The sequence below is a fragment of the Crassostrea angulata genome, chromosome 5 (genome assembly GCF_025612915.1).
Source record: "Crassostrea angulata isolate pt1a10 chromosome 5, ASM2561291v2, whole genome shotgun sequence".
Lineage (NCBI taxonomy): Eukaryota > Metazoa > Mollusca > Bivalvia > Ostreida > Ostreidae > Magallana > Magallana angulata.
The window spans coordinates 40568968-40585111 of record NC_069115.1 but is presented as its reverse complement, the minus strand read 5'-3'; the positions used below and the strand labels follow the sequence as shown (position 1 = coordinate 40585111).

At 32.5% G+C, this 16144-nt stretch overlaps 1 protein-coding gene across 3 annotated transcripts; it reads right to left on the bottom strand.

The window, feature by feature from the left end:
• Positions 1–342: 342 nt before the first annotated feature.
• LOC128185717 (uncharacterized) lies at positions 343–6804 on the bottom strand. Of its 3 annotated transcripts, none has more exons than XM_052855351.1 (9): positions 6088–6804; positions 5366–5548; positions 4794–4880; positions 3330–4111; positions 3098–3208; positions 2759–2849; positions 2312–2410; positions 1317–1400; positions 343–481 (listed from the first exon to the last, which is right to left on the bottom strand). In XM_052855351.1, exons 1-8 carry the CDS (start codon positions 6578–6580, stop codon positions 1381–1383), a joined length of 1866 nt encoding a protein of 621 aa, XP_052711311.1. In that variant the 5' UTR covers positions 6581–6804; the 3' UTR covers positions 343–481; positions 1317–1380. The 3 variants fall into 3 exon arrangements, with proteins under 3 accessions (XP_052711311.1, XP_052711312.1, XP_052711310.1); XM_052855352.1 differs by having other exon boundaries at positions 1317–1403; positions 2786–2849; XM_052855350.1 differs by having other exon boundaries at positions 1317–1403; positions 6088–6803.
• Between the last annotated feature and the right edge of the window lie 9340 nt (positions 6805–16144).

Sequence of the window (16144 nt, the reverse complement as noted above, 5' to 3'; positions counted from 1 at the left end):
CTTTTCACAAGGGTCTGAAGCATTTCAGAATCAGCTAATGAATTATGAGCTGAATAAGACTCATTCAACACTTTCTGAGCAAGATATTCTTGCTTATAACAATCAAAACCAGGATACACAACTTTAAAAAAAGGCAAGGTATCACAAAACCCCACTACATATTTACAAAAGTGGTTCCATATTTTATAATATTTCAGCTGATTATACAGTACAATAGAATCAAAACATTTGTTATTGTGTGCCACTAATACACAGCTTTTCCCTAGTAACATAACAAATTGAATAAAGTCCAAAAGAACTTGTAGTGGATGATTGTGTGACACAGCTACATTGTTATGGAGCAGCTCATTGGTTGAGGCATCAAACTTCATTCCAGTCACTCTACTGGCCTCTTCTGAAATTTCCTGGCTTGGTGTGACATATTTGTTGAATTTTTGGTCTTCACAGACTGCCGAAATTTGAATAATAGAGCTTTCTCTACCTATAAGAGAAGAAAAGGAATGAGAAATGGTTACCCATACATCCAAAAACATAAAAACAGGATCCCATTATGTTTATAATTCAGAATGATTTTACTTTCTCAAAAGTAAATTAATATAAGTAATAATTAGCAATATTGAAAAGTTCACTGGGATATGAACTTGGTTGCAATGGTACATAATCAGATCTTCTGAGAAGTCCTTCCTTTGGTCACGTGACCAACCAAGTTCACATTCCAGTGAACTTTTCGACATTGCTATTTATTTCTTTTCTTGTGTTTCTATATCCCTTAGTATTGGCAAGAGGATAGAAAACACAGCGAGTTGGATAAATTCATATGCCATCGCAAATCATGAGAGATCTTTTTATCATGTTTTTCCACATCTTTTGTTTAACTTTGATCTGTTCAACAAATATCATTGTTGTAAGCCACATAACACATTTACTACAATACTGGTATGTCAACAACTTTATGCATGAAAAAAAAATTTAAGTTTCAAGCTTACCGAACAAACATTTAATTTTCAAATGTATTCTATTTATTTATGAGAAAAAATTATGAAATGGCATTAAATGCTTCAAGATTATTTTTTCATTGGTATTATTTGTTACTTTTTTATAGCGTATGTCTATCATCGGACTATGTAATGTTTGTTTCTGACATCAAGTGGCATAAAAATTTATACACATTGTAATATCAAAAATTTATTGCATGAGTGATATCCATTGATTTTGAGCTAAAAATGTGATAAATTTCTTATATATTATGCTTGAAGTCCGATTATTAGATGTTTAATCGAGCTATAAAACATTTCTATGATTGATTAGAAATATACCAGCAAATAAATGATGAACTACAAAGAAAAGAGCTGTCGGCTGTGTGATGTGATTGTAGAAATCCTAGAATTCCTGATGTTGACCTGCTATTGGTAAAAATAAAAACAAGATAATATTGTATCAAAAAGGAAACATCATGCAAACTAACATTTAACAGCAAAACTCTAAATCAAACAAAATAACAAATGAACATAATTTGTAAATTGACAGATTGATTGATTGAATGGTTCACATTTATCATTTTGGATTTTTCTATAGCTTCTATATTATCTTTAAGAGTAACAGAAGTATACGTAAAAACTTTGTTCAATATACAATATACATAAAATCATGGTAAATATAACAAGAGGCCCATGGGCCACATCGCTCACCTGAGAAACAATAGGTATGATAAAATCAGCTTAATGGAGTCATAATACAAACTATCTGGACAATGTACAATAATACATAATACATACTTTGAATTTACACTACCTGAGGATGCTTCCACACAAGTGTCAGCTTTCCTAGCTGATTAGTTTCTAAGAAGAAGATTTTTAAAGATATAATCTATATATTCATATGTTAAACTTCAACCCCCCATTGTGGCCCCACCCTACCCCCGGGGGTCATGATTTTCACAATTTTGTATCTACACTACCTGAGGATGCTTCCACACAAGTTTCAGCTTTCCTGGTCTTATGGTTCATGAGAAGAAGATTTTTGAAAATTTCTCGAAAATTTTCATAAATTCCTAATTATCTCCCTTTGCAAAAGGGCGTGGTCCTTAATTTTCACAACTTTGAATCCCCTTAGGCTAAGGATGCTTTGTGCCAAGTTTGGTTGAAATTGGCCCAGTGGTTCTTAAGAAGATGTTGAAAATGTGAAAAGTTTACAGACAGACGGACGGACGGACAGACGGACGACAGACAAAATGTGATCATAATAGCTCACTTGAGCTTTCAGCTCAGGTGAGCTAATAACTATGTAAATTAATGTACAAATGTAGACATACTCAATCCTGTTGTCTCCAGATCATAGTATACAATTGTTTTGGCATTACAAACATCTGATGGTCCAGGAATTACTTCCATATCTGGGTCAGGTGTGTCTCCTACAATAAATGTATTATAATTGTATCACTGATATAATTATATAGTAGATAAGGAACTTACACATAAGACTACTATCACCATCACATTTAAACTAGAAACTTTGTTCAAATTATACTGCCCACCAAATACACATAAGTCATTGTGTATAAAGTATGAGTCAGATTGGAATCTGCACCCAAAATTTGAAAGTCACAGACAAACTTGGCAACTCTAATGTTTTCCTCACCTTCCCTTAAACCTTGATTACATAGTGGTATATACCGGTAATAAGATCATACTTTTGGCTAAATATCTAAATGATCAATCAAAAATAGATATACTCTTATAGAATTACTAAGTAAAATCACTTAAAAGATTTGATGAGTAGCTGTCACCCTCTCTGACTTCTTGGCTCCTAGTTTCTCCACTCCTTTCACTCTTTAGTTTTTGACGTTGCAACTGTGCAAAAAGAAACCAATCTAATTGTCATCTTGTAAAGTAACAAATGAATAGATTTTAATTACATGTATAAACAATTTCTATATATCTTTACTAATGAAAAGGTTTGATCATGCATGCATACGTACATATACATCTATGCCTATATGAAGTTTAATACTATAATTATGGTATATTTTGAGGGTTTTTTTTGCTGTGTAAGCTTAAAGAAAATTTGTATGAAATTCATCTATATTATTTTTATATACCTTGAATTCTTTTGTTTTTGAAACTTCTCTTTTGCGATGAACATCTCTGTCTCTGATGGAGGCTAGCGAGGTTGTTGCTGTCCCAGGACTAAGTCCAAGCTTCTCATGAACCTAAAAGATAGCACTCATTATTAAAACAAGAAAATGAAAATTATTTCATAATTACATGTATATCATCATTGATTTTTGTCCAAAAAAAAGAGCTAGAATGCTCCACTCAAAGTTTTAATACCTTTGCTACATAGCTATAGCCTTCATTCTTTTGGCAAACAGCTGCAGAAAGTCTATATGCCAAGCTTCCACTCTCACTGTAGTGCTTGTCTTTTGGAGCCTTAGATCTTAACGTATTGTTAAAGCTTTCATTGCAGTTGCTAGAGTCTAGTCTGCTTAGCTTGCTTGGATCAAGATCTCTGAACAATGTCAATAAATCAGTTTTCAGTTTTTCATTCTGTAGATCTGCTCCCCATGGAAGATTCTTGTGTCTAGCAGTTGGGTTTTCCTTCATGTTACACCATTCGCCACATTTTACATGGTCACCAAACTGGTGAAGAACAACAGAGTCTATAGATTTTTCTATTTTGTCCGTGTCTTCCTTGCACTGTGCTAGCATGTAGCTGAAACTCTTCATTATGGCCGTAATCGTTTTAACAGAAAGCTCTTTGTGTTTTGATTTTAATTTATAGAGTTTGTTGGAAATATTCTTTTTCACATGATTTTTGTCACTTAACTTTTCAATGCAAGAACTAACTTCACATCTTGCTCTGTTGAAAGCTGTGCAATCGTCATCTCCAATCAGTGTAACAACAGGATTATTCTTGTCTTTGACTTCCTTAAGTATTTCTACAATCATGTCAGGTTCCATAGATTTTGCGGTGCCAGTCCAATTTTTCTTACATGCATGCTTGTTGGGGGTTCTGTGCTTTGCCTTCGCCACATCACATTTTCTGCATCTTTTGTATCGAGCAGAGAAACCCACAATTTTGCCAGTCATTTTACCAATTAGAGTTGCAGTGCCTGTAATATTCAAACAGCATTAATAAGTCTGCATGTATAATCATTATTAATATATCGTATACTTATAGAAAATATACCCTTTTCTGCCCTGTGCGATATAAACAGTAAATTCGCCTAGGGGTGTGCTATAAACCCTAGGGGTGTGATATAAGATTTATATCACACCCCTCTCCTGCAATCTTTGGATGTTATATCACAACCCATTCCGTTAATTATCGGCTATTATGATGTAGAGTTCGGTATGCGTCCTTCAACTTCGATCTCCGAGTATGACGTCAAATAGTACGTCAATTAATGTCAACTTGGTATACAAATTAACAGCTGGTGCAAAAAATTCCATAGAAGTTTATCAGAGATGATATACAGCGACCTCGGGCTAATATAGGATGCGATATAAAAATTGCCATGTAATAATCTATATATATTGATCTGCCAAAAAATTACTTTCTGAATCATAAACAAGATAAAAAAAAATATGTTTGGCCTTTATGGAAAAGCAAGATTTGTTCCACCCCAAACAAAGATTCATAAATGGACAGATTGACAGACCAACTGATCACTGTAGGGTACAGTACATTATGTACATGCAGAGCAGTCAGTTCTAATAAAATGTTGTGTCTTATTACAAAGGAATTAAAAATAACACTAAACTTTATGTAATTCATCGACATTTGTTATTTACCTGACAGACTATTGTAACATCTTCCTGATCCTCTTCTCTGGTAAGCACCATCTGCAGAAGCTGTTATTCCAGTGGACTCAATACTGTCTAAAAATATTGATAAATATTGTTAAACATTAATGTACAACAGAATGACTCAATTCCATTTTTTACTGTAATTATACAGAGGGAAGCTGGAGAGAGAGAGAGAGAGAGAGAGAGAGAGAGAGAGAGAGAGAGAGAGAGTTCCCTTGTTTAATTAGGTTTTACTTTAGTTGTATCATTTAGCTTTTCATTTTTGTTTCCATTTAGAATGCATTGAATCTTTTATTAGGCCACTTATTTATTTTGGGTGAGCGATAGGATTGGGTGGCGGTATTATACCATTACATCAATAGATTTGTGCAAAAATGTGTTTTCATTGATAAAAAACTAAAATATATAACTATAATAATTTTTTTTTGGCCTTAATGTGTAATTTGTGATGTAATATTTACCTAAGTTAACTTTAATTGATTTAAAAATCTTACTTTCAACAGTGTCAAAGCTAAATGTACATGCATGTTCATTAGAAAAAGTTCAAATATGCTTACTTGTGGCTGATAAATGCCCCTCTTCACATAGAGCTTTACTGGTAGATTCCTCGGCCAAGTCTTCCAGCACAGGCCCTACTTCATCACATCTTCTTCTTATCAGGCTCTCACTGATGTTTGGCAAGTTCATTGATGTGAAAAGGTTGTTAAGTTGGACTGGACCAATTCCACAATGGTACATGCCTGTAAATTTAGAATGTGTATAGCAAAACTGTAAAAGCAGAAAATTTAAAGGCATCAAAATTTAATGGTGAATATCCCTAATACATGTACTGGCGTGTGACCAGTTCTCGCCGAGTACCATTTCTCGCCAGTACATTGTGACGTCAATTTTCGTTTATAATTTTATGTGTTCATAAAATGACATCACAATGTACGGGCGAGAAATGATACTCGGCGAGAACTGGTCGCACGCCAGTATAGCTTTCAAATTTACAAAAAATAGGCACAATCACATTTTGCATACTTTACAATAAAATATCTACTGTTCATACAGATCTCTCTCTCTCTCTCTCTCTCTCTCTCTCTCTCTCTCATACATAAAAAACTAAATTATTTTGATTTTTAGAAAATACGTTAATTGTGTGTTTAATTGATGATAATAATTGAATAGTTTTTTTTTAATTTTCATTATGATTCAAATTTTTTTTTTCACTTTTTATTTTGTGGAAATTATATGTGGTATTTAAAAAAAAGGATAAATACATGTATATTATACATACCAGTTGCCAATTTGGTGTTCACATCAAATATCTGTTGACCATGTGGTGATGAATGTGTTTTTCCCATGGCAACTTGCACAAACCGAAGACAGTTGTAGCACCTTATCACCAAGTGCCCACAAATACCAGCTGGTAAAACTCCCACAGCATCATTGAACTTCAATGACACATTTGCGCAATCCACGCATTTCATGTTGTTGAACAATGCTTGCAGATCTACCACATGTCTTGTAAAGTCTAAAGCTCTTAATTTTCCACTAAAAAATGCTTCATTAATTTCATCAAACGAACCTGTTGACTGTATATACGAATGATCATCTAAAGTGCTGCCCGCAGCAGGAGTAGATTGAGTATCAAATAAAGGCACAAAAGTATCAAGATTTACGAGCTGGTCACATTCTTCACTTGATTTGTGTAAATTTTTCAATTGCTGATTATAACGTGCAACCTGTGTCGGTTTTAAAAACCTTCCTTTTTTCGTTCTGTTAACCATCTTCGACGGCCTGTCTGACAGTCGTTCTGGTGTCAACGTAAACAATGCCGTAAAGTGACAAGAACTTGAAGAAGTCGTAAATTAATTCGTTGTGTCAAACTAGGTTAAACTGCTAAAAATATGCAATATTAATTTATTTTATGTTTAAAAGAAAGTAATTCTTTACGTTTAGATTAAACTCCATCTATTCTACATATTACGAAAGCGAGAGCAAAACGCCAACCGGAAACCATTCGAGCTGCGCAATGAGATCGAAAACGTGAACTAGCTCGGGCCTCGTTAAACCACCTCGATAGATAGATGTGTTTGTTGATAAATGATATAACATGATTCCTATGATAAAGTATTGTATGATATGAAACAATATTGTTTGATATGATACAATATGATATCATATGTTATATTGTAAAAAGTTATACGCAACGATATGATATTGTATCAATTTTTTTTGATATTTTATGATATGATTATGTATCATGATATTGTTATGTATAGTATTGTATATTATGATACAATATTGTATAATATTATATTGTATTTTTAATTTATTATTTTATCACATGATACAATTACATAAGATATTGCAAAATATTATATTGTATCCTATGATACAATATTTTATATTCTATAATATTGTATCATACAATATTGTATAATATGATATTGGTTTCAGTAATATAGAATTATATCACATGAAATTGTATTATATGATATTGTAATATTATATTATATTGTATCATACGATATTGTATGATATGATATTGGTTTATATGATATATTATCATATCACATGAAATTGTATTATATGATATTGTAATATATTTTATTGTGTCATATGATGCAATACGTATAATATAATAATGTATTTTTTAATATTTTACCATATCACATAATATTGTATCATTTGATAAGATACAATGTTGGAATCAAATTATATTGTATTATATGATATAATATCATATAATGTATTAAATATGTTTCAGTGTCATTCAATACAATATCATTCTATATTATACAATATAATATCATGTTTCAGTGTTATGATGTATTATGTAATATTATATTGTAATATGATACTATATTGTATTATATTTTATGATATTGTATTATGTGATCAAATACAATAAGGTATAACACAATACAATGTCATATCATACGTTACAATATCAAATCTCATTATTGTTTATTACGGTATTTTATTTATTATATGATATATATTATATTAGAAATATGACATGATGCAATATTTAATTTTATATCATTGTATTGATTAATATATGAACAAATGATTATCATAAAAAAAAATTATCAGATGATATACGATATTTTGTCAAAACAGAATCCATGAATATCCAAGATCATAAAGTATGATTTTCATATAAAATGATAAAGGTGGTCTTATGAAGGTGATGTCTCATAAGGGTGATGCTTCGTCTCGGTGAGCTTAGTAATCTATGATTACCTATGTTTACAATGTCAAATAAACTCTATTGAATAAAATAGTGAAGAAAAAATTCCATATTTAGAGAGTGTAGTAAGGGACTATATTTTGTGGCGGAAGGTTTTTAAGAAGAAAATGAGCATTTTTCATAACTCAGTTGTTTTAGAGTACCGTAATTTTAGCTTTCTTATTTTCCGTGCAGACCAAATTTTCAGATAGTTTATGCATTGGGATATCTTCGTATTGTTTCAAAGAACATATTTCAACAATATTTCAATATTTCTATCGACATATATTGGCATGTTTAAGTGATATTTCATAAAAGTAAAGAAAAAATCAACTCCAATTTTCCCCTAAAATTAGCTTATTTCATGCCATATCTCAAAATTTACATTATAGACCCATACTTTTGGTTTTATTTTCTGAATATTTAAGTTTCTTTTGGCAAGTCTGTCATAATTTGAGAAAAAGTTTGAGACTTTTAAATTATTTAATTTCATGTTGAATCGTTTATGAATAAAAATAGTATTTTTTCAGTGCAAAAAGGTCAAAATATCAATAAGGTGAAACAATTGCAAACTTTTTCATTATGATTATATTAATTTTATTAATTCTAAATAATGTAAATTTGTATTTGATACCATGGTTCATTTCGATAAAAAATTATAGAGGGAAAAGCGATTTATGTGCAATTTGCATTCTCAGTGCAGAAAGGTCATATTAAATACACCGTAGCACCGAAAGGAGCAGATAGACCCCAAAATTTTGTTTTGAATTTTGGTTTAGATTTGTGTGTAGATATTTAAAAAATACTTTAGAAAAAAACTTAGAGACTTTTGATTGCAGGATCCAACGTCCTTAAATGGTATACCTGCCGCTTGGAATGCACAGAAGGAGTTGATGCATTACTCATAGCCTTTCTTTACGACGCTTATTCTAATGACCGATCATTTACGTGTGTAAATTTTAAAAATATCGTTACCAAATTTGAACAGCAGTGTAACAGTGAAAGTTTATAGGCCTATATGTTCGTAATAATATTTCTGGAAAAGGAAAAGCCAGCCTCGCTGTAAATGTTGATTGATCTCAAGCAGACGAAATCGTGAGAAGACGCTTAATTTTCTATTTCGTGAATCAAACAATGTGTTTTGTTTATTTTTGAAGGTTAAAATTTCAAGTTTTTATATTCACAAGATTGCATTTTGTTTGCTGAAAATAAAACGGACACAACTTTACATTTTGTTGACAGTGTTTATCTTGGAAATTCCCGTTCTATAAATAGTGTTAGATCAGAACAGTTCAGAAAAGTAGATCCAGTAAAAATTTTATTGATGCAGGTATCAAAGAAATTTTTCAACCAATCAGAAGCGCCGATATCTCATCAAACGAATAAATATTAAATGATTTCATTATAACTCAAGGGACAAACAAAATATCACTAAATGAATAGATTTTATATTTGATACAAAGTGGTAGCTAAGACGGCCATCTTGAATTTGATGCCTAGCATAAAATACTTAGGCTACGAATATCTACGTAGCGGCTAGGCTAGCTTACCGTTTAACTACGTAGCCCTACGTAGCAGCTACGATCTTGAACGCAGCCATGCGCGGATCTAGAGGGGGGGGGGGGGGGTCGGGGGGGTCCTGGTCCCGACCCCCCCCCCCCCCCCTGGAAAAATGAAAATTTATTAAATTTACATAGTAAAATTATCGCGAAAATATGCCTCGGACCCCCCCTGGCAAACACAATTATCCTTCGGACCCCCCCTGGAAAAATTTTCTGGATCCGCGCATGGCAGCCCAGGTCTAAAACAAAAAATTGAATGGTTGTCCAGTCTGGGAGCTATATAGACCTGCAGCCATGCATGAACATATCGAAATGTGTATTGTATCATATAAGATACATGAGCGGATCTAAAGGGGGGTTAGGGGGTCCAGACCTCCCTGTAAAATTCAAATTTCTTTAAATTACATTTAAAAAATAACAGAAATATGCCTCGGACCCCCCCCCCTCCCCCCCCCCCCCCCCCCCGCACACTGAAATATCCGTCGGACCCCCCCCCCCCCCCTCCGAAAAAAAATTTCTGGATCCGCGCATGAGGTAGCTTGCGATACTCAGGCCTAGGTAGAATCTTGGTGAATTAAATACAGTTTACGTTGCAAAGTATTTCTCCTGTTTAATGACAAAATTCGCAGAGGCTACTGAAAGAATTAATACTCTTTAATATTAATTCTCTTTCCAATCAGCCAAAGATGGCGGCCAAGGGACAAAACTCAAGTATTTCAACTATTATTGAGTTATTAAAAAAGATTCATTACTGAGATCAAGAGACAATACAAGCCCTCCTTTCAATAAGATGTTTTAACATTCTTACCTTTAACTGGAATTTTAAAAAGGAATGCCTTTGGGCCAATACTGGCGTCTACCCCTTGACCGCGTTCTGAATCTTCATCTTATCACGTGACTTCTCAAATGTTAAACAAACACGTAGGTAGGTGAACGACCAATTTAAAAATGTTAGAAGACGCATGAACTTATAGGTATTTTATTAAAAAGTTTATGGTTATTACCTTCAGCTACCCGTGTTGCGTTTTATTTTTATTTTTTTATTAATAACACCGCTTGTGTTAACCAGCGGGTGTGTGTGTGTGTGGGGGGGGGGGGGGTCTTGCGCCCATTTATAACGCCTATTTGTCGGGCCCCATGCTACATCTTTTTTCTCTGCATGATGTAGGTGTCATAAATTTACACCCCGCAGCAAATTATATGGGTAATATTTACAACTATTTATTATTTCTATCACAGTAATATATACCCATTTGTTATACCCACCTTGATGATTCTATTAATAACGAAAGTATACAGATAGATGGCTTTCATCCACCTATACGTAATGATAGAAATAGATATGGTGGTGGTGTTGCAATATATATTTCTGACAAATTAAGTTATTACGAACGTACTGATTTATCAATGCAAGGGTTAGAAATTGTTTGGTCAGAAATTCAGACAAATAACAAAAAATTCCTGATAGGTACATTATACAGGCCGCCTTCTTCTTTAGTTAGTTATTGGGATTTACTCGCCCGAAACCTTAACAAAGTTCTTGATCATAATCTCCCAACATTTTTGCTGGGTGATTTTAATACCAATGTTTTTTTCAAATCAAAGTACAAGGTTCAAACAAATACTTCAACAACTCAACTTACACAATTTAATCAATACACCGACAAACTTTACAATCACAGAAGGTACATGTATTGATTTAATAGTTATAAACAACCCAGCCTTAGTTAGAAATACAACTGTATCTCCTCCATTTTGTAGTACACACTCAGTTGTAGGCATTGACTTGCATTTCTGTTCACACAAACAATACGCTTATAGGAGAGAAATTACTGACTACAACAATGCTGATTTTGATAAACTCAATAACGAGTTGAGTAATGTTGATTGGGATGTAGAAGTCTTCAATTCCACAGAATAGATAAAACATACTCAAATTTTACAAACACTTTTAAAACTATTGTAGACAAACATGTACCCAAGAAAATTGTCACAATAAGGCCACGGGATAAAGTATTTATGAATAGCACTATCAGAGTTTTAATGAGGAAGCGCAATCGTATCCACCATAAAGCTGTAAAAACCCAAAATCCTCTACACTGGGAAAGATATAGATACTTGCGTAATAAAGTTATAGATGAAATACGTGCTTCTCGACAGAAATATAATAAAAAAAATTCAGACCAAATTAATAAGTCAATTCCTCCTGGTAAATGGTGGCGAATAGTTAAATCACTTTGTAAATTAAACAACAAACACAAACCATCACCTCCATTGAAAGTCAATGGTCAGACATTATTTCATCCCATAGACAAAGCTAATGCATTCAACAATTTCTTTACAAATATTTCTACCATATCTGTGTCCCAAAACTTAGTACACAATGTACCAGACCCACCTTTACATCACATGAACACACACTATATTACTGACAATGAAGTATTGGATCAATTACAAGCTATCAATATATCTAAGCCATCAGGTCCTGACTCCATAACACCAAGAATTTTAAAACAGGTTGCACATGTTATTTGCAAACCTGGCTAAACTATTCAATATGTCACTAAGTAATGGTGTACTTCCCCACATATGGAAAATCGCAATGGTTACTCCTGTTTTTAAAAATAAGGGTACTCCTGATGATGTAAATAACTATAGACCCATATCAGTTACATCTGTTATATGTAAGTTATTAGAAAAAATTATAGTCAAGCATCTCAATAACTTCATTCTTGAAAATAACATTTTGTACAAATATCAATCAGGTTTCCAAAGTGGAGACTCAACCACTAATCAGCTGGTTGAAATCTACAACACTATTGTTTCCAATTTAGACAAAGGCAAAGACATAAGGTTCATATTTTGTGATATATCCAAAGCTTTTGATAGGGTTTGGCATGAGGGTATCATTCTTAAATTAAAACAGTATGGCATTTCAAGTCAAATTATTAACTGGGTAAAAAATTATCTATGGAATAGAAAACAAAAGGTAGTCTTAGATGGTTTTACATCTTCATTGGGTCCTACTAACTCTGGTGTCCCACAAGGATCAGTGTTAGGGCCATTCTTATTCCTATTGTACATTAATGATATTGCCTCTGACTTGTCCAATAATGTTCGACTATTTGCTGATGACACATCACTCTATGTTATTGTTGATCAGGATATTATGGAAGCAGCAGATTCTCTAACAAAGGATCTCGACAAGTTAGATAAATGGTCCAAAAAATGGATGGTTGATTTTAATCCTAAAAAAACTATAAACTTAAACTTTACTCGGAAAAATATTCCTCATCCTACTATTAAATTTGGTAATAATGGTCCTGATATTACAATACAAAATAATCATGTTCATTTAGGACTTAATTTCCAGTCTGATGCAAACTGGAAATTACATATACAAGGCATATATGAAAAGGCTTGTAGTAGATTAAACATGTTGCGTATGCTCAAACACACACTTTGTCGCGATGCATTAATAAAAATATATCTGTCCTTTATCCGACCTGTTTTAGAATATGGCGATGTTATTTGGGACAACTGCAATGACAGGGAATCAGATCTTTTAGAAGATGTTCAAATCACAGCAGCTAGAATTATCACAGGCTTAAGAATCAATTCCTCTAGAACAAAGTTGTATTATGAATTGGGATGGGATATGTTATCAGAAAGAAGAAAAGTGCACAAGTTAATTTTGTTTTATAAGATGGTAAACCACATGGTACCTACTTACCTTGAAAATCTTTTAGAACCATGTATTCCACCTATAACCCCATATCCTTTAAGAAATCATGATGAATCTACTTACACTATCCCTCAAGCCAAAACAACATCTTATTTAAAAAGTTTCATACCATCTACAGTTAAGCTATGGAATGATCTTCCACTAGCTATTAGAAGTCTTCCAAAGTTGGCTTGCTTTTCAAATGCTATTAAGAAACATTTTTTTAAGACTCCAACAAAACTTTTTAATTTAGGGAATCGGAGGGAAAACATTATACATTGTCAACTAAGAAATAATGCTAGCAGTTTAAATGCTGACTTATTTTGTGATTTTATTCGAGAAAATTCTGTTTGTGATTATTGTGGTTTTCATACTGAAAATGCAAATCATTTTTTCTTTGAGTGCCCAAAATATAATGATGAAAGAAATTGTCTCTTTCATCAAATATCTATGTTAAATCTCCAAAAACCAATTACCTTAGATCTATTACTGTATGGAGATAATGATGTTTCATATGATGAAAATGTTAAATTGTTCAAGCTTGTACATGAATACATTAAAAAATCCAGAAGATTTGTGTAAAGAAAATAATGTAATTAACACATATACTGAAAATGTAAACAAAATTATGCATATACCTATATTTATATATATATGCTGTAACCTTATTGACAAAACTTGATAATTCTGTTCTACTTTTGTTATAACCGGTTTTGTCAATTTTATCTTTTTTTCCCCCTCTTTTTTTTCTTTTGTTCACTTTGCTACACAAAAAAAATCATGTATTCTTAATTGTATCATTTAACTCCACAATTCTTGTATTTTATACATATGACTACCTTGTACCTAGTGGAGAAGGCTTAAATAGGCTTTGCCTGCTGCCCAATCCTATTATGTAAATATTATTTTGCATAATAAAATATGTTCAAATCATACCCATTTGTAATCTAATCTAGAGGAATTATACAAAATAAACAAATTATACCACGTATTAATTAAAACGTACTTTTAATCAAATATGCGGTCTGTGCTCAAAGTCCAATCACAGACCAAATTAATGTTAGGTCATTTGACCTCTATGCAAGATCCTGAATTTAATTTGCTTTCATTGATAATGTGTTTGGTTTGGCGCACATACATGTATATAGTTTTTACTGAGTTGAGAACTGTATGTGGATAAGAAATGACTCCGCAAAGGACAACAATGTTTTATAATAAGTCAGTAGACATAAATATTTGAAAATGATAACTATTAATGAATTAAATAATATTAATGAACACAGTATAGATAGATATTACGAATCATATTTGTTCATTTTCTTTTCTTTTTTAAATTAAAGGTAAGTCTTTTAAGCCATCCCTCCTCTTTTTCTTTTACAGTGCTCAACGAGCTATAGTATATGCCGTGTGCGAAAAAGAACGAGGCTTTCCGTACTGCGTCTGGTGTTACTGTTCTGAACGCTAACCCCAATAGTATATGGTATAATGGTAATACCACAGACCGCATTGAGAGCTGTAACCCCGTTAACTTTTTTGTCGGTTCAGAGCTGTAACCTTGGTCGTATCAGGTGACAAAACAATGTTTCAAACTTCAATGGTATTTTAATAAATCGTTTCAGCTCAATGTGACGATGCATTTGTATTCAAAACTTTAAAAAAAAATTAGATCCACGATACAGGACGCCTTTTCAGCTGAATTTGTGTAAACACATATTAAATCCGATGCATCATCGGTATTTACATAAGCAAGAAGGTGTCACGTGACATAGAAAAAAAACCTCGTAACAACCCAAGTAAAGTTTTGTGATTTGAATCGCACAGAAGCATAATGGATAACAGGTATGCATACCTATTTTTATAGAGTTATAGAATTGGTGATAATTAAGCAAGATTTTAAATTGTATATCTTTTGAAAGATTGGGCATGTATTGGTTGCAATAAGAATAAAAGGAAGTCTTACTATAACCAACTATCAATTTATCAAGTAACCCTGTGAATGTCTTTATCAACTAAGAATTTGTTTTGCTTTTATGTTTACATATAATTCCAAATACAAAAACAAATTAATGAAGGCATGGACCAAACACCATTAATGATTGTAATGCAGTATTCATTAGTATAATATGCTTCCATTCGCTAGTTGATATATATGTTTTCCAACATGACAGTGGACTAGGATTGATATATTCAAAGTATGTAGGTAGTTATTATTTACCAAGAAAATGGCTACGCATTTCGACAAAATATAAGCATTTCAAAAAAAGTTCATGACCAAAAGAATATTGATTTGTTCTATTTGCAGTTGAGGGTAAATGAGGGAGTTATTTGAAGTCCTGTTCACATGCACAACGATTTTACAAACAAAATAATTTCATAGAATATGCTCTTAAACGTTGTCTTTAAACTATTATGCACATAGCATAGGCGAGCATAGATTATGTCTGCTGTCGTAAATGGAGACACGTTTATAACTTAAGCGTTAATCAATGTGTTTTGTTGGCAAGTTAGACTTCTGTGTTCTGAATAACAATATTTGAAGATGCAAATATGTTATCTCGCATCATGTACATGTATTTCAAGCCGTTTTCGCTTTTATTTAAAATGCTAAATTAAAAACAGGATAATTATGTAATTTATATCATGCGGGCCATGTTGCGAGTCGTGGGTAAAACTACCGTGCCTTAGTTAAAAGCCCTGTTTGTAATGTTGACATATTTAGTTACATGCCAAAACATGAATCTATTTGGGACACCATTTACTGGATAATTTTGCAAAAGCTGAGAGTTTTTAAAATTACGTAACAATATTTAGACGCAACTAAGCAGAGAGA